General features: G+C 35.6%; 2 protein-coding genes and 1 long non-coding RNA gene across 3 annotated transcripts; 1 reads left to right on the top strand and 2 right to left on the bottom strand.

Annotated features, from left to right (window-relative positions):
• Window positions 1–4,253: 4,253 nt before the first annotated feature.
• LOC140822662 (AAA-ATPase At2g46620-like) lies at window positions 4,254–6,249 on the top strand. Its single transcript, XM_073183486.1, has one exon. It carries the CDS (start codon window positions 4,535–4,537, stop codon window positions 5,993–5,995), a length of 1,461 nt encoding a protein of 486 aa, XP_073039587.1. The 5' UTR covers window positions 4,254–4,534; the 3' UTR covers window positions 5,996–6,249.
• A 552-nt stretch (window positions 6,250–6,801) lies between these two features.
• LOC140822661 (uncharacterized) lies at window positions 6,802–8,272 on the bottom strand. Its single transcript, XR_012116013.1, has 3 exons — window positions 8,076–8,272; window positions 7,356–7,515; window positions 6,802–7,263 (listed from the first exon to the last, which is right to left on the bottom strand). It is a non-coding gene; the product is annotated as an uncharacterized lncRNA (long non-coding RNA).
• Window positions 8,273–8,704: 432 nt separating this feature from the next.
• On the bottom strand, window positions 8,705–22,064 carry LOC140822658 (MAG2-interacting protein 2). The gene is given in 13 exon segments (XM_073183484.1): window positions 8,705–11,508; window positions 11,601–11,762; window positions 11,764–11,867; window positions 12,002–13,199; window positions 13,706–14,065; window positions 14,659–14,741; window positions 15,348–16,318; window positions 16,894–17,887; window positions 19,307–19,524; window positions 19,640–19,841; window positions 20,549–20,722; window positions 21,693–21,744; window positions 21,824–22,064. Coding segments are annotated over 13 exon segments (7,245 nt in total). The 5' UTR covers window positions 21,911–22,064; the 3' UTR covers window positions 8,705–8,868.
• Window positions 22,065–22,401: the final 337 nt, after the last annotated feature.

Raw genomic sequence — 22,401 nt, 5'->3', positions numbered from 1 at the left:
GAGAACCATGGCCCTAATCGGGCGAGATGAAACTTTGTCGGTGACTGAACCCTAGCCCTGATCGGGAGAGATGAACCTTGCTCGGGTGACAGAACCCTGGCACTGGTCGGGCGAGATGAACTCTGGTTTGGTGACAGAACCCTGGCCCTGATCGGGCGAGATGAACTGTGGTCTAGTGATCTAAACTCTGGCTAACTTCTACACGGGCTCTACTCAGTTTTCCGAGAGCAACTTGGAATCTGGTCCTGCTTTTGGTTATCCCTTCCTGCCAGAGTCCGAGGATGACCAGGGCCTTTATAGGGCATCAATAAGGTTTTGGTTTTTTTACGTCGCAAAATTTCAGTCTTAGTCCGCTATCTTTAGTTTTTGTTTTTTGTTGTTGACAATTTAGGCATTTTTTCAGACATTGTGTTGATAAGAACCAATACGAAGCTGATGTGACATAAATGTGTAATCTCACATCAGCACTTCTAATGAAAAAAAATACTAAAATTGTCAAAAATTGATAGATACAAAATTAATAATAAAACATGATAACATGGAGCATTGTTTTACGATCAGTCCAGGTCGATCGATTAGATCGAGAACAGATCACAGATCCGGTCCAAACCAAGTTTTTAAATGCATTAAAGTCAAACAAGTCAGAATCAATTAAAATCAGTCCAATTAATCGTGATATGGTGAATCAGCTAGGCTCGGGTAAAGATTATTTTTAGATCCTAATCTTAGCTCATCAGTTTGTCTAGATAACACCGATTTAGTTCAACTAACATGAAATACGACTTGTCCCAAATTGAACTTTTTGTTTAGTCATACTGGCAGCTGGTAATTTGTATCACCGAGCTGTGAGATATCAGCAAAAAACTGCAACTCGTCAAATTTTCATTTTGGCTAAATTCGAGTTTTAGTTTCCATCTCGAGTAAATATGTTAGGACCACAATAAAAAAATTTTTATCATCAAAATCAAGATTGTTAAAGTTTCTAAACCCTACAATCAGTTCGACCGGTTGAACCATTTTTAAAAAGAGTGGGTCTCATGTGAGACCGTCTCACGGATCATAACATATGATACGGGTCAACCCTACCCATATTCACAATAAAAATTAATACTTTTAGCATAAAAAGTAATACTTTTTCATGATGACCCAAATAAGAGATCTGTCTCATAAATACGACCTGTGAGACCGTCTCACACAAGTTTTTCTCTTTTAAAAATACATCAGTCCAATTACTACTTTGTTTATAAAAACATTGACATAAAATACCAAAATTACCATAAAACAAATATACATAACCAAATATATAATTTGACATTTGAAAAAATCTATAGATTATATTCTAGATATTTTAAACCTAAGAGAGTAGAATATAAACTAGTACAATGAAATTACACTCCTTTTTCCGTAAAAAGGTACTTCAATAATGTGTCCTATTGGGGCTAATATTGGCCGTTGAAATAGCTGAAAGACGAAAGCCAACGCAATCCCAATAAGCAGAAAACAAAAAGGATTTTATAAGTTTTAATTGCTTTTACGGACTTGAAAGATTGACTTAAAGGCTAGGTTTGGCAGTCCAATAATGCGAGCTCTCAAGCCTTTGTTTATTAGTAAAAAGGTGTTTTGTTTATTCCTTAAGCATTTAAAACTATATGCAAAAACTTGTGTGAGACGGTCTCACGGTTCGTATTTTGTGAGACAGATCTCTTATTTGAGTCATCCGTGAAAAAAAATTTATTTTTTATACTAAGAGTATTACTTTTTATTGTGAATATCGGTTATTTAAGTCATCCATGAAAAAATATTACTTTTTATGTTAAGAATGTTACTTTTTATGTTAAGATTATTTTTTTTTAGTGTGAATATCAGTAGGATTGACCTGTCTCACAGATAAAAATTCGTAAAATCATTTCACAAGAGACCTACTCAAAACTTTAATATCAACACATATGAACACTTTCTGAAAAAGACCATCGAACAAGTTCTAAGTCTCTTGTGTTGTATTTAGATGAATGTATTCGAATATAGTCTTTTTCATAGAGTGTTTTCATATATACCGATATTGACAATACATAATTATAAAATTATTATTTTGTTTGGCATATGTATTGACTTGATTGAAAAATAATAAAAATTTAATTTCTAATCAAACGAAAATATATTCAATTTTGATTAATGTTGGTTTTAATCTACTAATAAAATGTATGCTAAAATAAAAAAATTTATACTACAAATCGAAGATATGAACTCCTGACATGATTATGTATTTACAAACTAGTAAGAATTTACAAAAAATGAAAATATGCAATAAAAGTTCTAAATATGTTATAAAATGTGAAGTCTTTTCGATTTCTTATTTAAAATTTAAATTTAGAATTTGATTTCTCTTGAAATATAAACTAAATTTAAATATATACATTCATTATATCATTTCATTTAATTTCGATTACGTGTTTGAGTTTTATTACTTTTATATACTAAATTCTCACTATTTTTTTCTAAAATATTCAGTTTCGAGTTTTGTTATCTCAAATGATATAAATTTTATTGACAAAATAATTATTTATAATAATATTTAAATTTTAAATATATTTTCACATAATAAAAATATAAATAAATTTAAATGATTACTAAAACGATCATATTTTACTAATTTTAATAATTAATAATATAAAACAACAATACGTACTTCGCACAATTAATTTATTAGTATATTTAATATATCGAAATAAAATATTAAATAGTTGAGCTCTTGAACTTTCGGACGATCATATAATAATAGCTTAAATTTAATAGCATAATTTTAAAATCTAGTTGAATAATTCACCTTAAGCCCATAGTTATGCAAACTTTGTCTACTTAAAAAAAATAAATTATTATTATAATATCGTACAAATTATACAGAGAAAATATCTAACTGGTGACTTGTAATCGTACAAATACGCATCATAAATATTATCTTATAATAAATATACAAATGCAAAAAAATATAGACCAATTGTCTTTGAAAAATATTTATTGAGATAGAACAAGTTGGTCCATAATGGCTCAAGATATTCAACCAACATACCATTTAATTATTTATGACCACTTGAAACCTCAAAGGTCAATTCTTCTTGTCTATATTATTATGCAATAAATAATAAACAACAAATTAATAAATATTTTGTACACTGAAAAATATATTATTAATAATTTTATAGATATTAAGCGATTCATCAACTAATCTTCTTGACGTTCATTGTGAGTATCTATATGAGCATCAATGAAGTGACATTCCCGTATTGGATGTACAATTTCACTGCATTCAATATGTAGAGGTCAGCTTAGTGGTGCTCACATCACATCTAATATGTAGACGTCACTTTCAACGATGTTCACATAAGTGTCCAAAATAGACGTCCGAAAAATCAATTATGTATATAACGACGGAGAAAATGCAAGACAACAAATTATGATATTATCTATCAATTTTATCCAATTAACCTTTGGAGACCTCAATAGTTGCAAAAATGCAGTCTATGGGGTGATTTGACCGTTTTCATCGTTATGTTATATTTAGAGTTAAGTTAAATATACGTATAAATTAACTCAGAAAACGACTTTTTTTGCAAGATTAATATAAAATAAAGAAATAAGAGACATCTAATTGTTTTCAAATGTAATACGTAAACTCTCATTTCCCTTACATTTACGCGTAGTTTCATGTCCGTGCCTAGTTTTCTATTAAAATTATTTATTAAACGATTATGAGTAATTTACGTGAAAAAATCTTAAAATTTATTCGTGAGAATCTTTTCTGTATTTGGGTAGATGAGATCCTATCTGTGTTGGCACTACCTTCACTTCATTTCAACGGGTAAGATCTTGTCACACATACAATTTCAAAAAAAAAAGTGAGTCTTATATTTGATCGAGCTTTTTTTTTTTTTTTTTTTTTCCCCTAACTCGGCCGAAAATGGCTTATGCTGCGCTATTGAAAGAATAGTGCCCTAACATTTGATCAAATGATTACAAGTGAATGTACGTTATTTTTTAATGTGATGCAATATATAGAACAACATAAAAAAATAATATTTTTTATGTTAAAAAAATTATTTTACATTATAAATATGAGTATATTTGATCCATCTCATTAATAAATATATGGTAGACTGTCTCACGGAAAACATATTTTATTTATTTAGAATCATTGAATACATTATTTAGATATTTGCCTGAGTAGGGTAGGCCGCCGGAATAAATTGGCAAAAAGAAAGGACTTGGTAGTATCCCCAATAAATCCTGATCCTAGTCGTATAAAAGCAGCTGCGGTCGCGTTTTCACATATATTGACCACAGCAACTGCCTGCCGGCCGGCTATATTGATTCTCCAGATTTTTCCAACCTAATTTCCTCCAAATCTTTCAAGTATATATTTTATTATCTTCCACCAATTCTCGTCATATTAAATTTTGATTCGGATTATTCTCTCCAATTTCTTGATTTAACCCAAAATCTGGGTTTTTCCCCCATCTATTCATTCAAATTTGCAACCATGTTACTCGCAAATCTTGGAATTTTGTTGATTTCGATCATTTTACTGGGCGTGGGTCTCAGATTCTTGTTCAAAACAAGCTTAATCTATGCCCTGAAGAAACTGTGGCGAATTTTGGAGGATAGGTGCTATGTTTACCAGTTCTACAGGGTGCCCAAATTCAACGAGAACATGCAGGAAAATCAGTTGTACAGGAAGGTGTACACGTACCTGAATTCTCTCCCAGCTGTTGAAGATTCCGATTACGCCAACCTTTTTTCGAGTTCCAAATCCACCGAAATCAGTGTGATTCTCGACGATAATCAAACAATCACCGACAACTTCCTCGGTGCCAGAGTTTACTGGAAAGTGGGGTACTCCGAGAAAGGTGGCTCGAAATCTCTCGATTTGAAGATGCGGAGGAACGATAAGCGCAGGATTTTGGTCCCTTACTTCCAGCATATTCATCAAGTGTTCGATGAGATCGAGCAGAAGAGGAAAGAGGTGAGATTGTTCGTCAACGTGGATACCGAAGTTCACAGAAACGGACGGTGGAGATCAATATCTTTCACGCATCCCGCCACCATGGAGACGATCGTGATGGATTCGGATCTGAAAACAAGAATAAAGTCTGATTTGGATAATTTCCTGAAATCCAAGCAGCATTATCATCGTGCGGGCAAGGTATGGAAGCGAAGCTACCTACTCTACGGGTCAGCGGGCACGGGCAAATCCACGTTCGTAGCCGCCATGGCCAAATTCTTGGGCTACGATATCTACGAAATCGATCTGCATAGAATCACAAGCGATTCGGATCTAAAATACCTCTTGCTGCAAACAACGAACAAGTCTCTGCTCGTGGTAGAGGATCTGGACCGTTATTTGGGCGAGAAATCGGCGGCCTTGAGCTTATCTGGGATCCTTAACTTCATGGATGGGATCATTTCTTCCTGTGGAGAAGAAAGGGTCATGATTTTCACGATGAACAGCAAAGAAAACATCGACGCCAGCGTTCTCCGGCCTGGCAGAATCGACGTTCACATTCATTTCCCCCTCTGCGATTTCGCTGCATTTAAATCCTTGGCTAGTAGCCATTTAGGGCTCAAAGATCACAAATTGTTCTCACAAGTGGAGGAAAATTTTCAGATTGGGGCGACATTGAGCCCAGCTGAGATAGGAGAGATCATGGTCTCGAACCGAGGCTCACCGACCCGTGCTTTGAAAACAGTTATCACGGCTTTGCAGGGAAACTTGGCGAGTCGGGTCGGGAGACGACTGAGCGGGTCGGCCTCGGGTAGGGATTCGGAGGAGTTGTTGGATTCCGGCGTGGTGGCAAAAGATGGTCAAAATGGTATACATCCAATGAAGGAGATCAAGAACCTGTATGGACTATTGAGGGCAAGGAGTAGCAGGAAGGCTTCTATGGAGAAATTGGACATGTATATGAATGAGAGGGAGAACTCCGATTTGAATACAACGTAGATGTAGTCGGGTTTTTGGATTCATAATTGCATATATATTTTTCAGCTTGGGATGAGATTTATTCATTGATTGTAATGTGCAAGAACACAAATTGTATTACGAATCTTCGTAGTTGTAATTTTAGGTGCATTCGTTGGTTCCATTTAAAACTAGCCAAGTGATGTCTGATTGTAGATTATGCAAGGGACAACATATACAAGTTGGTTAATGGCTGTCATATTAGCAGATATGTGATCATAGTGTTGCTTTGGATTCATCGTATCATTAGATAACTTGTAGATTACTTTCATCTTGGCAAAATTACGTAATTAGAAATATGCATTTTAAGTCTCCTTGCTTTTGTAGTCTCTTTGAAGACCCACAGGAGGGGGCTAGGTGGCTGTTTTTTGGTTCTTTTCGTCCCCTTCCATTTATCCATCATGTCCTCTAGCTGATTACATTTCTAATGTTTGTGTTTTTGTCTTAAAAGATCAATCTTATCTTCTTACGCACGGTAGCTGATTTGACATAATATCTGATTGTGTTTGTCTTGCGGGTTTGGTTGTAAGTTGGTGGACGGTCTTTTCTTGGTGATTCTTGTAACTTTTCGTCCATATTTTTTTAAAAAAAAATCAAAGCTATACCTCTTTGAATATTGTGTTTCAGATTTATATACACAGGTTGGAGTTCTCTAAATCTCTGCAAATTCATCGAAAGTACCATTGTGGATTAAAAAAAAAAAACCTAACTCAATCCAAGAGATATGGTCGCTGGGGCAATTAAGTCTCACAACTAAAGCAAAATTCAAGTACTGTGTCAAATCCCTCTATTCAAATGCACCATAATATTATACCAAAACAACCACACTAGCTTAAAATACAGACTCTGGTATCAACAATTTGTAACAAAACTCAACATATAGAATAATTGATAATTACAGTAGTAAAAGGAGTAATTAAGTGGTAATTTAGGGATGGATTTTTAAAAACATTACATATTTTAGAGATAACCAATACAAATTTGAACAAAAGAAGCATACCAAAATCAGCAATTTCTATATCAACCGCCTTCTTTTTAAATCAACTGAAGCAGCTTCCAAGTCCCCAATGAAAAAAAGGATCCTGTCCAAGATACTTGAACATGGTTCCTCCTCTCGTCCTCCATAGCCATCCTCCAGATCGAACCATTCAAGTTCCCGTGACCCTGTCCGTCTAGAACCCAAATGTCGTTGAATTTCACCTTGATGAACTAAAAAATAATTGTTTCCTTCCCTTGTAATTTTCAATCCCCTGAAAAAAACAAGACATTTTTAATCCCCTGATGCAAGTGCGGTTTAGTGCGCAAACTAAATGAGCTAATCAGACTTATAATCTTTGCTTACAATCCTATTCGGTCGCAACGATCTTGGACAATGTAGACATCTTTCCAAGACTTTGAATCTACGGGCTCATAAAATGTGGCACGATCAATCCCCCATCTTTCCTTAAAGAGGTTAGACCATAGCTTGTCGTCCACAGACAAGTATCTCCATTTCCTGCACACTTAGACCACAAACCAAACTTCTTCCTTGAATCATTGTATTGATAGAAAATTATTTTATAGGTATCAAGAATCAAGTGATTTTGACAAACTTATGCATGTATATAACACACATTATTTAACTGGTTGGATTTCACTATCTTTTCGAGGAGTTCTTAGTCAGGTTGATGAGTGGAGCAAATCCACAAAACTGGGAAACAAAACTTTTTCTATCCTTAAAAGCCATGAATTGTGTGCTCAGCATACAAATTTAATATAAAAAAGTACAGGAACTATTAATCCATTGGACCTGTTTTTCCACATAAATCAATAGGATTTTATCCACTTTGATTTTTATCAAAGAATCTAAGCTCTCTGTGAGTTGGATCAAAAGATTCTGTTACTCCAATTCACGAAAACAAACGCAAGAATCAAAATGATCAACTGTTACAAAATAAGCACGGGACAAGAAACCCAGATCAGATCTTAACAAGAATTCAAGTAAAAAAATTTCCCCAAATTAATCCAGAAGAACAAGGAAAAGTTAACAGTTCAAGAAAAACGAGAGAATTATAACACTAACCCAATTGAGCAGTTGCGAGATTTTGATGATCCAGCAAACTTAAAATCTTGATACAAAGATCTGCTGGCAATCTCTCCATTTCTTGATTATTTTACGTTGGTTTCTAAAAGAATTGGAAGTGGCAGAGGAATGAAGCAATCTATTTGCGGTATTGCGGTGGTTAATTTTTGAACATGAAAATATAAATTATGAGTGTACATTACTCGCCATCTTAGCCCTTTATTACAAATATCTGGATCGTTGGACAAAATCTTTTTTTAAAAAATTTATCTAAAAATAAATAAAATCATTTTCTTCTCAAATAAAACAAGATAAAATCTCATATATTAGCGAACATTAACCTATTTTCTTTAGCTAGATGATGTTTTAAGATCAAAGAATTATTAATTTTTCAAGGTATTTATAAAATCTTATTTGGTTGTCCGTTTTAAGAAAAGAATTTTACTATATAATGAAGCAATGATTAATAATGGGGTGTTAATCGGTTAACCGTCCCGAAACAAAAAATTCAGTATGAACCGATGATTTTTGGTTTTAAATTTTTTAACCAAGGTTCGGTTTTTTAAAGCTCGGTTAACCAGATTGAACGGAAAACCAATTTTATGTTATTTTAAAAACAAAATCTTAAATGTCTGAATTAACCACCGAATTTGATACCCCTCAAGTTCGATGAAAATACAAACTCATCTTTGTACAAGACCCGTGGTCTACACCATAAGTAAATAAATAGCGACGTTTTCTCGGCAGAACTTGTCAAAAAATGTGACATGCACAAAGCTTATCTAGTTCTAGTCTAAGTTGGAAGTAAAGAAAGTGCAGATTGGATCAAATTCCCCAACTTGCTTCCCAAACCGGCAATAGTATTCGACAACGCATCACATGAGCTCGTTTGCTCCCAGGTCGATTCCCATGCTTGGGAGCTCGTTTGCTCCCAGGTCGATTCCCATGCTTGGAGTTCTTGGAGTTCTCTTCCCAAATATGTTCTAAGACAGGCATCCGAAATGTTGATTAAACTAAGGGAAGCATTTGTGTTCATGAATCGTGTGATGATCATTCCTGCTAGAAACGACTGATCTGCCTTCACAAGCTCGGATAAAAACCATGGGAAGAGAATTTTCACGAACAGAGAATCGAAATTTTCTTTGTTTTTCTCACCTAAGATGATCCCATCATGTCTGCTACTTGATGATCGAGTCTCCTGATACCGATGACAAAAGTTGCCGACCAAATAGCAAAGGAAAGAGAAGGTGGTACCGTACGAGGTTTTGGTGATTATAGTGGATAAAATTCCAGAAGATAATACGAGAACAAAGAAGAAACGGTCCCGAGTAAAATTATCTGGTATGCCTCCTTTGAGCTTGTTCTCGACGACATCCAAGCACTGCAGTTGTATTGCTCTGTATGGAAGCATTAACGCCAATTTAAGAGCCAGAATGCAATCCACCTCTCTTGCAGTTTCGGTCAGATTACGAGTATCATCTTCATCCAGTAACATGACATGACTTTTTGTTGAATTTTGATCGAGCAATCTCAACAAGTCGTTATGACTGGACAATGTAATCATTTTCCTTGTAATCGTCAACCAACAAATATGCAGGGGATGGATCGATAAAGTGTTGCTTCTCTCTGTCTCTTTATCTGTCGATTCATCTCGAAAGCTTTCCCAGCCTTCGTCCCAGTCATCGTTGCTCCAGTTATCTGCAGCATCAGCCACCTCAGCAGAAGCACCTTCATCTATTTGAGTCGTGAAGAGCCCATCCAACTCGGCCAACACATCTAACAATGTGTTTACATGCAATGCAGTAGTGGCTGATTCTGACACTCTTACGAAGCAGGAAACAGCAGAATCCACGGAAAGGATATCTTCTGGAACTATATCCAGGTTAGGCGAGATCGTTGCAACTAACTGTGAAGATTTAAGGGCCACCAGGGTAATCGAAACGTCTTTAGCGTTTGGTTCGTCAGCAGAATTCTCAGGATTTGCAGTTCGATCCTGCATATCATCCCATCCTTCCCAAGGCAAAAGATATGCTGGCCATTCGAAAGACCGCAATTCCAGATTTTTTTTTCTACCGGAGATAAATTGCATGAGCACCAAGGCATGCACTCGAAGATGACTAGGTAGCTGCAAGTTGTTGGAGAAAATCGACAATCTATCCCAAACTGCAAGCCTAACGTTCCTTAGGTTGCCCAAGTCTCCTTTGAGTTTACTAAGAGACGATAGCAAGTAATGTAGACTCCGATTTTCGCTGGACCCAATGGTTAGTTCTTGCAAAATAGTTTCCAATATACTCAGATACAGGTTTGGAAGATCTCGAACATTAAGAAAACTTTTGGGAGCCGTTTCTGTCAACTCTGATCCAGGTGGGAGTTGTGATACAACTTCAGTAAACAAGCGATCGATGGATTCAAATTCGCAGCCTCCAAAAATCATTGCTCGGCAGAAGTTAAAGATTTCAACAGCAACATTACATATAACACCATAACCCACATAGTTAAGCACAGTGGCCCAACCGATATTAGGAGATACCATCTCCTCGTCCAGCAAACTCAAGAAAACTTCAAGACACATTGCCAAACATTTAGAACAAAACCTTTGGCCTAAAATATCCGATGGTGCCAACTTCTCCATATCATTCATCAATCTGAGCCAGAAATTTATAAGTTTAATAAGACACACTTTCCCAGTTGAGTCGAAAGGAAAGTTCCAGATTTTTTTATGGGCAGGGAAGATGGCAGTAAAAAAGCGCTTCACTATGTCCAAGATACCTGGATGTTCCACAAATCTAATATGCTTTCCACAAGCATCATATGTCAGCTCAATTTTATTTATGAAGATGAGCAATTCTTCAGACGACTGAAAATGAGTTTCCCTCTCTGCTATAGCTTCTAGAGTTGCCAAAGAGCTCGATATATAATGCACGTAGACATATTTCCATGATAAAAGACCCTCAGGTGCTGTATCACCGTATATATGAGTAAGGTTCTGAACCATTGTAGCTAATACATCCAAGTTATTTTCATCAATTTGAGAACAAACTTCACTATTTAAGCAACCCAAGTTCAGATCTTGCAATCCAGCAATGTTTTTAAAATTTAAGTCCTTGATAAAAGAGACCTTAGTGCATTCCTTCTCAACAATTTTACAAAACTGAGCAAGCCCAAAGGCACTTGGTTGATTTCGCTCGATTGCAGAAGGTAATTCTAGCGACTCTTGAAGCCGCAAATAGCAGTCAGAGAGGAGACCGTAAATAAATGCAAGCCTCTGCTTGTCGCGCCCATCCAATGCAGGGTAGACAGACAATGTAATAACTTTAATGGCCTCTCCAGCAGAAGCAAGTATTTCTTCCCTAAAATGTGAAACTTCCTCCATGATGTCATCAACACTCCAAACCTCAGAAACAAGTATACTACCCAGGTAATACAGAAGCATCTGAAATCAACAATGACAAAAAAAAAAATTCAAGATGTCAAAATATTAAAGTTTTTAACTGCTTATACTTACTACACAGCACATAAGCAAACCTTGTTGTGATCCAAGCCATAGGTATGAGCTAGAATTAAAGCATCCTTCAATATATGCTTCTTCTCCAGTTTAACCGAGTCAATAAGTGAGAACACAGAACCCTGTATATAATCCATGTCTCCAGAAAAAAATCTAGAGGTTTCCACACCAGGAATTACTTTTCTCCAGGACTCTCGATTCATCTGCTAGATGCTTCTGTTGTTCTAATTTGACCCTCCACTCATTCCAAAATGTTGATTGTGCTTCATGCACATTATTCCATTCATCTGTATTTGATATAAAGAGAGGTTAATGATAATAAATTTCAAAAGGAAAGTATTTAGAAGATAAACGAAAACTTATCACCAATAAAATTCTTGTACAATAAAGTCTTTCACGGTTTTATAGGCATTAAGATCACCTGAATTGAGTGATTTGTGTCTCTCTTTGAACTTGCTAATCAGCAGCTCTCTCCTTTGAGAAGGATTCTCACATTCCATGCCATAATTGTGCAACAAACTATATATCATCCCCATGTTCATTAGGCTGGAAAATTCATAATAGCTTCCCCTAAAACTCAGTTGTTCCTCAATTATTTCAACTCCACGGACGGCATCTATAAGATTTAAGAGAATAGAACACCCTATAACATCATCCACATCAGAAACAGGTGGTTCCATGATTGATTTAGCCAGTGAGGCAATCAAATCATCTCTCGGGGTAAAATCATTCCTTGTCAACCACGATAAAATAGTCGCCACTGCTCTTGTCCTTGTGCTAACATTTTGGTACGAAGAAACTGAATCTGAAGAAATTTTTTTCCCGAATTCTGCCTCCTCACTCAAGTCATGCAAAAATGGGAGCCATGATGCAGCAAAAGATACAAGTTTCCCTTTCTCTCTGAAAAAAGACTCCCAATCCATTCCATTTTCTGAGAAAATATTTTCAGCCATCATTGAAATAAAATTCTTAACCTTAGCAAACTGTGCTTCCTGATCCTCAAAACTGACATCAACTGTTCCCGAGTAACTACCACTATAGGAGGAAACCTGTTCCGAAAATTCCGAAGGTTCTCTTCCAGTTAATGTAATCAAAGTTTCACAGCGATCCTGCATGTCGAGATCTTTCCACTCATGGAGTAGCTCCCCTATCGATTCTTCATCACAATGGCTCAAAGCAAAACCTAACAACAGTTTTTGGGATTTTGAATCCATACTCTCAAGGACTTGACTTCTGGCAATTGCAGCACACAAATCCCAAACGGAGCCATGACCCTTTTTGGCCAGCACAAGGCATAGATCAAAAGCCAGCTGTACATCTCCAGCAAATGCCGCTTCTCTTGCAATAAATTCTTGAACATTTGAGATATCTTCCTGTGCGCTCAGTCCAAGAAGTTTCGCAATTTCAATAAGGTCATCAACATTTAGATAAGCTCCAGTTTTACCTGTGACTGCCAACTTAATGATTTCCATAGGGTCTTTGATTTGCCTGAATGCCATTGGGAGAAGGTTGACTCCGAGATTTGGAAGTCTTACAGTAACAGCATCAATGACATCAGCCTCTACCCTGACAATTCTGCTGCCAGGAAAAATATTAAGACACTCCTTGGCCTTCCAGATCTGGATATAAATTCCAGAAGATTCGGTCAATTATTTTAAAAGCAGGGATCAGAATAGACAATATAGGCAATTTTAACTCTCGAAGGTTGCAAAGAAGAGTCTTAAAGGAAATGTTGTATCATGGAATAAATGGTAAATTTAAAATTCAGAGTAACTAAATAATGCATGACTGGAGCAGCCAGAAGAGTAGCAAATAGCAGCACTAGCAAGAACACATTGGTTTAAGTTGAATTTTCGTGCTAATTAGCTGTATGAGAAACCCAGAACAGCATGATTATTGCAATAATTTCGTAAAGTTTTATGATAAACAGTTGAAGGTGCTCAACAAGATGCCACCAGCCGACACTATAAAGTGTGCTGCTTTTATGCCTCGTACAAGAATTTCACTCCAGATAAGACTAATGAAATTAATTTACACAAAAATGTTAAATTGTTTAGCAAATAATCTACAACTAAATCCATCCCGTGGTACTTTCCAGTTAATAGGAAGAAGTATTAAGACTTACCTCAGGACAAGAAAGGCTCGGTGCTGAATAAAAATACTCTCTCGCTGCTTGGATAACTAGATTTTCTCCCTTCTCTGTTCCCAACGCAACAGAACTGGTGCCTTTCAAATAATTCCTTGCTAGTGAAAATTTTCCAGCTTTAAGCAAAGCCCTGCAGAACTCGACCAACATGTACTCCAAGTCTAGAAAAGGAAATGCCTTTTCTTGCAGGGATTGTAAATCACGCCACATGTTTGCCCAATCATGGTCCGTTCGACCTGGCTGTGAACGAGTAAATTTGGAAAGTGCGAGCCGAATAATTTGTTTTGCACTCTTTTCATCTATGCATCCATCCAGGAAAAAACTTATGGGCTTTGGAACCTGATCACGAATAAAAAAAATCTTTAAAAACATGCACTTGGTATAATGACATGTAAAAATGAATAAACTGATTGTCCCCAGGCATGAACATCTACAAAGGTATTCTCTTTATAAAGGTGAACATTGCAAAAATTTTCTGAAAGAGCAGATCTCAAAATACCAAGTGAAGCATAAAACTCACTTCGTAGTCCAGTTTTCCTGTATTAAGATATTAAGATAACTAATAAATATGCACCAGATTCAAGACAAGCTGTATATTCCTCTTTTCACTTCAAATTTTCCTCGTTGTAACAGAAAAGCCGTCTAAGGCATTCCATGTTCCATCGCTCCCTTCAATACCATTAAATGTCAATATTTTTCTTTGGTGATTGATATCTTCATGAAGCAGAACAATTTATTTTACAGGTTGGAAAGAGAGAATCCATTTAAGGCATCACTATATAAGAGTGCAGACAAGATAAGACATGTAAATGACATTGGCCTTTTTCAGTATCCACAAAAAAAAAAGAATATCAAAAAGTGAGGAAAAATTACTAACACCGACAGACAAAAACACCAAGAAAAAATTAATCGACATCAAGCAACAGAACTACTTGATAGTACGCCAAAAGTCTCCCTGCTTCAACATGGCCTTCCGCAAGTTTGAGTCTTTGCTTGATATCTTCACCTGCAAGATTTGTCAACACATTCAGTGATATTCAGCACTTCAACTTCAATTAAAACTTAGATATTATAGCACTATATTAAGACAATCCAAAACTACCGATTCAGAATTTTTTGCAAACAAATGAGTTACTATATTTCCCATATATTTTCACAGATCAAACTAAGATTTTCTACTTCCATCACCCCTTAATTTCTCATTGCTATCAACTAGAGGATTAAACTAAACCTTCTACTTTCTTCATTTGGTGAACTTAAATTTTAACCATTTTTACCTTTACTTGATTTTCTATGTAAACTTTGGGATTAATTGTGTTAAAGAAATAAGAAAAACCAGGAAAGTCACAGCTCATCCTGCCAGAAGTTATATCATTATTTTTCATTTAGATAAAGTCTCAAGATATTGTCCAAAATAACTTATTCTAGAAAAGGGTTGGAGTAATTGACCACAATACCAGCCTAGGGTCATCTTAAGTACTTGGTAATTCCCACTGAAGTACTCAAATGCACACATGGAAGGCACATATATTTGAGATTGACATGCATACACCCGGTCAAGACTATAAGTAAAATGTTATACGCGATTAACCATTAAAGAGTGTTGTCCTTAGAAATTTACCTCGCATCTGTGGAAGTTTAGACAGAATGGCAGACATGGTACTCCACCGATTTACATCAGTGCATAAATATATGCATTCGAGAGAACAGTCCACCAATTGTGTCTCATTTTTGAAAAGCCGATTGTTTACAAAGCCCCTGCATGCTTCTTCGACTATTATTAAGCACAATTCTAATTTATTTTGTGCAGCAATTTCCTTCAGCCATCTGTCCAAAAATGAATCTACATCCCTATCTAGCACCAGACAACCAGATGGACCTTCATCTTCAGAAAATGTGTTCAATGAGAGAACCTTGTGCAAAAATGGAAGTGCCATTTTGTCTAATCTAGAAATTACATTATCTTCTCTGACACCCATTAGCATCAACTTGAATTTTTCATAATCTGGTAATTGTTCCCAAGCAGCAAGGCTCATAGAAAAGTTTCTTTCATCTTCAATTTCATCAGAGTATATAAGTTGCTGCAAGTAAAAGATATCCCAACGAAATTGCTGCAATTCAGGGATCCCCTTATCAATCGCAAAATCAACCAAATGCATACAACTGTCTATCTGACCACTGAACTCGTCAATTTCTCTAGCTCTTTTCTTGTACCAAGAAGAAAGTTCAGAAATGGACGGCCATTGAAATGTTGCGTATTTCATAAGAATGGGTTCAGTCATGATCTGGATAGTCTCATGCTTACTATGAGAAATGTTGATAAATGATACCATCTTCTCACATTCAACCCAATCCTCATCACGGAGGACAATAGTTGAAGGAGCAGAAATTCCTGGAAGCAGTTGTGCATATGATTGAATTGGAATTGTTTCAGGTATAGCAGCTAAAACTTCTAATATGGAGGGAATCAAAGAATAAAGATGTCGCTTAAATAAAAGATTCAAGGCGCCAATCTTCCCACTTTCTGCAAGTACTAAAGCAACCTTACTAATAGGCAAATCACGGAATCTGTCATACTCCTGCATAGAGAACCTGCAAAGCTAAGTCATTAAGCTGCAAGTCAGTGAAAACACAAGAATGCTGTAAACCGTATAGAATGAACGGTGGATGAAAAACAGCAACGTGTTCATCTTTATTCTCGATGTAATAATTGAAAAGAAAACTTCAATGATGCAAGACCTGGTTCGTTCATTTCATAACCAAGCCAATTGACAAGTAAAAAGGATGAAAAGGACAAGTAGCCCAAGAATTAAATGCTACTCCATGACAATCACATTTTCACATTAAGGGAATTATCTGACGGGTCATAAGGAGATTGTGTCAGACTCCCCCAAATTCTCAGGATTTATCCATATGTTTCAGCTGACAATGTGAAAATTTAGACCCCATTCACTAATGATATGACAAAATCCTAACAAAATGATTTTGAATTACATTTGCATACATGAAAACAGATTATGTAAGCCATATTACAAGCAAAACAAACTCCTGCTTGAGAAAACTAAACCTTAACACAGGGAATGAAGTTTCTCGCACCACAGATGAAAAATTATACAAATGAATTACAAAACATAAGATAAAGGTAATCTGTGACCACATATTATCACCTGCCCATGTTTATCCCAAGAAATGTCTCTAGCCTGTCTCTGAACTGTAATAACTTGAGCCTTACAAGACGAAACTCCCAAGTTTGCCTACACTCATTATCTTCTGACTCAGAAAATCTGTAGAAGTCTGTTATCCGGAGTCCAAAGGAAAGTAGAGTCCTCACTGCATCTTCTGTTGGTCCCACTTTGTCCATACATTGAGAAAGTATGAAAACTTGGTCCTTAATCGTGGACAATATGGTATTTATCTCATGTACTCCTTGGATGGAAGATAACCATTGTGACTTCAGCACTTTATCTTTGTCCAGTCCATGACTATCAGCAAAATCAATAGCAGATTGATACTTGTGGTCATTAATCATCTTATCATAGATTTCGAAAACAGATCTTTTTACCAGTGACACTAAGCTCCATTCTAGCTTGGAAACATCAAATTGATTAGGCCTCAAAAGTGTGACATTCTCAAAAAGGCTAGCACCCTTTGCATCAGATGATCTAAAGCTATCTTCTCGCGAGGTAATATCTAAAAGAAAAACAAGTCCAGGGTAGTGCTTTGTTCTTTCTAAAATGGGCATTGAATATACAGCATCCTCTTCTGATGCAGTTACACAACTGAGAATGCCAACCATGGCAATGGTGCCGTTTCTTTTTGCAACCATAACTATATCATCAGTCCACCAGGTAAAATCCGCAACATCAGGAAAAAATTCTGCCCCGCTGCTTGATGTTTCAGTCATCACCTTTAAGTTGTGGCTCTCACCAACAAAAATTTTTGATAGAGAACAACTTTTTTCATCAAATTTAAAAGTAAACAAGCATCCTTCCGTGTCCAGGGTAGCAACAAATTTTCTGTGCGGTGAAAATAGTATCTTTGGATAAGTTAGTTGAGCATGGTATATTTCAGGTATGGAATATGATCCTTCAAAATTCGAAAACACTAATGGCTCCATTTGTTTATTTTTTTCCCTTCGCCATAGAGAAAGAGTGCAAGATCCTAAAAGAAAAGGTGAGATAAAGTTAAATACATATATATATATATATAATATTAACGACATTGCTTTTTCTCCAAAGAAATAGCACATGATATGGGAGGGGAATGATACCTAAGTTCCACAAGCACTTTAACCAAGAATTTCTGAGGGTTCAAAAATTGTATTAAACCTATTTCCAGACAAACAAAACTAGTGACTGTCACTTTTTACCGGTGTTCTAATAAGCGCGATTCAGCGCAAAGTTGGGGGAAAAGCTTCACTTTGGACAAAAGCGTGAAAAAAACAGTAACCCCTTTGTTTGACCATATTTTCTGTGCAGTGAAAATAGTATCTTTGGATAAGTTAGTTGAGCATGGTATATTTCAGGTATGGAATATGATCCTTCAAAATTCGAAAACACTAATGGCTCCATTTGTTTATTTTTTTCCTTCGCCATAGAGAAAGAGTGCAAAATCCTAAAAGAAAAGGTGAGATAAAGTTAAATACATCTATATATATATATATATATATATATATATATAAAATATTAACGACATTGCTTTTTCTCCAAAGAAATAGCACATGATATGGGAGGGGAATGGTACCTAAGTTCCACAAGCACTTTAACCAAGAATTTCTGAGGGTTCAAAAATTGTATTAAACCTATTTCCAGACAAACAAAACTAGTGACTGTCACTTTTTACCGGTGTTCTAATAAGCGTGATTCAGCGCAAAGTTGGGAAAAGCTTCACTTTGGACAAAAGCGTGAAAAAAACAGTAACCCCTTTGTTGACCATATTAATTAAGCGTATAAAGCGTGAAAAAACACAATTTTAACTTTTAAACTTCTTTTAAATAATAAATATTTAGTAATATTGATTTTTTTAAATAAAACCCTATATACATCGAAATAAAATTTGTGTTGAATCCTTCCATGAAGAGACAATACTTGACCTAAAAACGATCGGAAAATGTTTTACTTCCCACACTTCGTGATTTTGAAACTTATGATTTTGATTAACATGAAAATTTATGCATTTATTCTTAAAATTTGTGTTTATATGTTATTTAATCTATTAATTGACTAGACCTCGTACTAAATCCGCTTGAACTTGTAAAGCTTGAAGCTTGATCGTCACGCTTCACGCATTTTAGAACCTTGCTTTTTACCATGTCAAAGCCATTGACGGTACACAAACTATGAGCAACTCTTTCTGATGGTTCAAAGTTCCTCTAACAGCTAAGTGTCTATTATTAGAAACAATCATAAAAATAATGCCATAATAATTTCTGAAACCTTGAGATATTGTGTAGAATTCTCCAGTTCTACCTTGAACAATTGCTTGCCAAAAGTCCAGTATCTTATTGAAATAAACAAACGAAAATAAAAATTGTGAGATGTCATATGGACATGGAGTGGAGAAAAGGAGTGAAAAATATACCAGAGCTCTTGTTAGATGTAGATTGGATATCTCCAGTGCTGCTGACTACCGCAAGCAAAGACAGTTTTGGGCAACAATCGCAGCAGTAGACATCCTGAAGACGCCTTAGCATGGATGTGTTGGTCAAGGCCTGTGCTGAGAAAATGGATGCACTTGGATCCTTAGAGATCTCAATATCATGAAATGAACCATCCAAAAGAAAAATAGTAAAGGAGCACCTGAAAAATATTATGTTGTTCAAATGCTAGAACTCGTGGAAAGGTTTATCAGTTGCAAGTTGCAGATTTGAATGTAATGAATAATATGAGAAGATATTCAGTGAAATAAGCTCACAAGGGGGACGATTTCTCATAAGTATCATCCTTCACTATCAAACCAACAATAGGCAAGGTGATATGCAAATGCCTCTTGGAAATTCTAGTTATTTCCTCTCCATTTGGTTTGATAATGTAGATTGTATTCATATCATCCACGACACCTAGTAATTCATGAGATTCAGACCAAGTTCCGCACGTAAATGTGCCAGCACTCCCACCTGCATATGGAAAACCAGCACACATAGGAAATATTTTCCAGACAAAAAAAAAACCATTGGAGGTCTGCGAAGATCATCCTACGATGATTTCATGGAGACAATAATAGAGCCAGTCTATCGTGTGGTGTGCAAATGCCCACCTTTCAAATTTTAATTTTTTGTTTCATGGAGACAATGATGGAGCCAGTCTATCCTAATGATTAAACTTCTATGGACTTTACTTTTCAACATCAAAAGTACGATGCATGCAAAATATACAAAAGAGGTGAAATCATTCCAATGGATGTAAATCCATTTGAAGATTTTTCAAGTACACCTCATTAAATTCCATGATTTCACTCACTCTTGCTAGTCGCTACTGTATATTATGGGTGAGTTTGGATAAAAAGGTATTTAGTTTGAAAAGATTAGTTCAAAATAAAGGTATTTAGTTTGAAAAAAATACTAAATTAAGGATTTTTAAAGTTCTTTTCAGATGGAACAAAAGTACTATACTGTTTTGGTATAATAGCTAAAATACACTTTTTCTATTTTTAAAGAGAAATTGAAGTAAAAGTGTAAAACTGGCATACATCTAATAGCTAAAATACACTTTTTCTATTTTTACAGAGAAATTGAAGTAAAAGTGTAAAACTGGCATACATCTAGAACTTTTATTGTGAAATTACAACCATTCAACATTTATTCAAGAGACCAGTATATCTTACAATGGAAAATTCCCACCGGTTCCTGGTAATCATCATCCTTCTGCAAAATTGTAATTTGATTTCTGGAAGCTACAGCAACATAATCACCTTCTTCAGACACAAACAAGGACGCTAATCTTCTTGGTCTTCTCGGTTGCTTATAGTCACTCCATTTCTCTTTAAGTTGAGTAATGCCTTAGGAAAATATAAGAAAATAAATGCAACAGAATAAGGACTAAAAAACGCACCGGAAAGACACAAATAATGCAACTTCTATCGCACAATGAAGAATAGAGGTGGTCCAACAGCTGATCAGATAAACACATTGAAACTAATCAATGTGTAAAGGATCTTCGTCACTTGAAGGGTGTACCAGTTAAGGGAACATGAACCAAATGGGAAAAGATTACATGATTTTATTATTTCAGATTTTCATTCATCTTCAGCACACCCGGTCATACTCAAATAGTTTATTCAGTCCAAAGAAAAGGCACCATTAAGAACTCTTTGTTCTGTTGACAAGGACTATGACAATAAGTCCATTGGAACAACTACACATTTTGATGCTGAGATCTGTACAAGGCAGAAAAAATTTATACCATATTCATCCCTCCCCCATTTGAATAACTCACTTATACTATATTCATCCTTGTCTCAGCAATAGCAACTCACTTATGTATTTTCCAACATCTTTTCACGCTGAACCACAAGTCTTCCATCAGGATTAACATTCAGAGGCAGACTTCAAACAACTCCATAACTTAAAGCAACTTCTTAGGACTTAACACATCCCCACAATAATACCTTTAATAGATTATCGAAACGGGAGAAGAAATAAAATCATAGGCCAGTCGTCAAACTCCACAGACATACATTTTAACTAAGCCATCATTTTTTCTGCATGACGAGCACTGACGAGTTGTTAGATTTTATTATTCCTGCTGGGATTGTTTAAATTGACATTTGAATGACCCTTTTTAACTGATTGCAAACTGCCTGTATTTAATTGAGCGTTATGATATATTAAAATGCAATGACGTCTGATAGTGTAGATAAAAAAACATGTCAATCTTGCAAAATTCAATTCAGGCACAGAATTTTTTCATAACTAAATCATAATAGATCAAATCAAAATATTCTTGAACCCGAAGAAAATGGAGTTCACCTCGAAATGGGAGGAACGAAAGTAAACTCCCTCTGCTACCATCTTCATTTAGCTTGAGCCATCAAAATTCAACCGATTAAATTGGAAGATAATCTTATCGAAATCAGGATAATTCAGTATAAAGATAGTACCTGTTGCTGCGGAGGATAATTGGAACAGAACGGTCTCGAAGCGTGGCGGCGCGTCTCGAAGAGAACTTCCTGTACCGTATCCTCCATGCTATTTACACGAATGCAACGCAGAACCTACTCGTATATGTGAAACAAAGCTACAGCTAAATTTCAGTCGTTTCGCCTCGATCTAAATTCTCATGCCGGAAAATCGCACGGAACTGCAGAACACTGTAGGGTAGATCAATAGTCGTGTGAAGATTAGAACATAGAAGCGCATTGACTTTAATCACGACTTCATCCCGTATAAATCATATTATATTGGCCCAGAAGTTTCGTAGTTTGGGCTTTTACCAGCAAAATGCAAATCCAAGGCTGGTTGATGAAGTCTGAATTAAATTTGAATTTGATTTTGTTACTTCACTAAGGTATAGTTTGGTACACATGATAGGATAAATATGTGATATATAATATAAGGATAAGTTAAGGATAAATAAAGTGTAGGATATTATATTTAATGTTTGGTATGATTTTAATAAGAGTGATTAAATTTATATATTAGATTGTAATGACAAAATTAACCTTATCATAATAAATTT

This window comes from Primulina eburnea, unplaced genomic scaffold (genome assembly GCF_022965805.1).
Source record: "Primulina eburnea isolate SZY01 unplaced genomic scaffold, ASM2296580v1 ctg973_ERROPOS9739907, whole genome shotgun sequence".
NCBI classification, from domain to species: Eukaryota; Viridiplantae; Streptophyta; class Magnoliopsida; order Lamiales; family Gesneriaceae; genus Primulina; species Primulina eburnea.
This window is presented reverse-complemented; position numbering and strand designations above follow the sequence as displayed.

What these genes read in the sequence shown, in the direction of transcription:
- LOC140822662 (XM_073183486.1), top strand. Translation starts at nt 4,535, where the DNA reads ATGTTACTCGCAAATCTTGGAATTTTGTTGATTTCGATCATTTTACTG.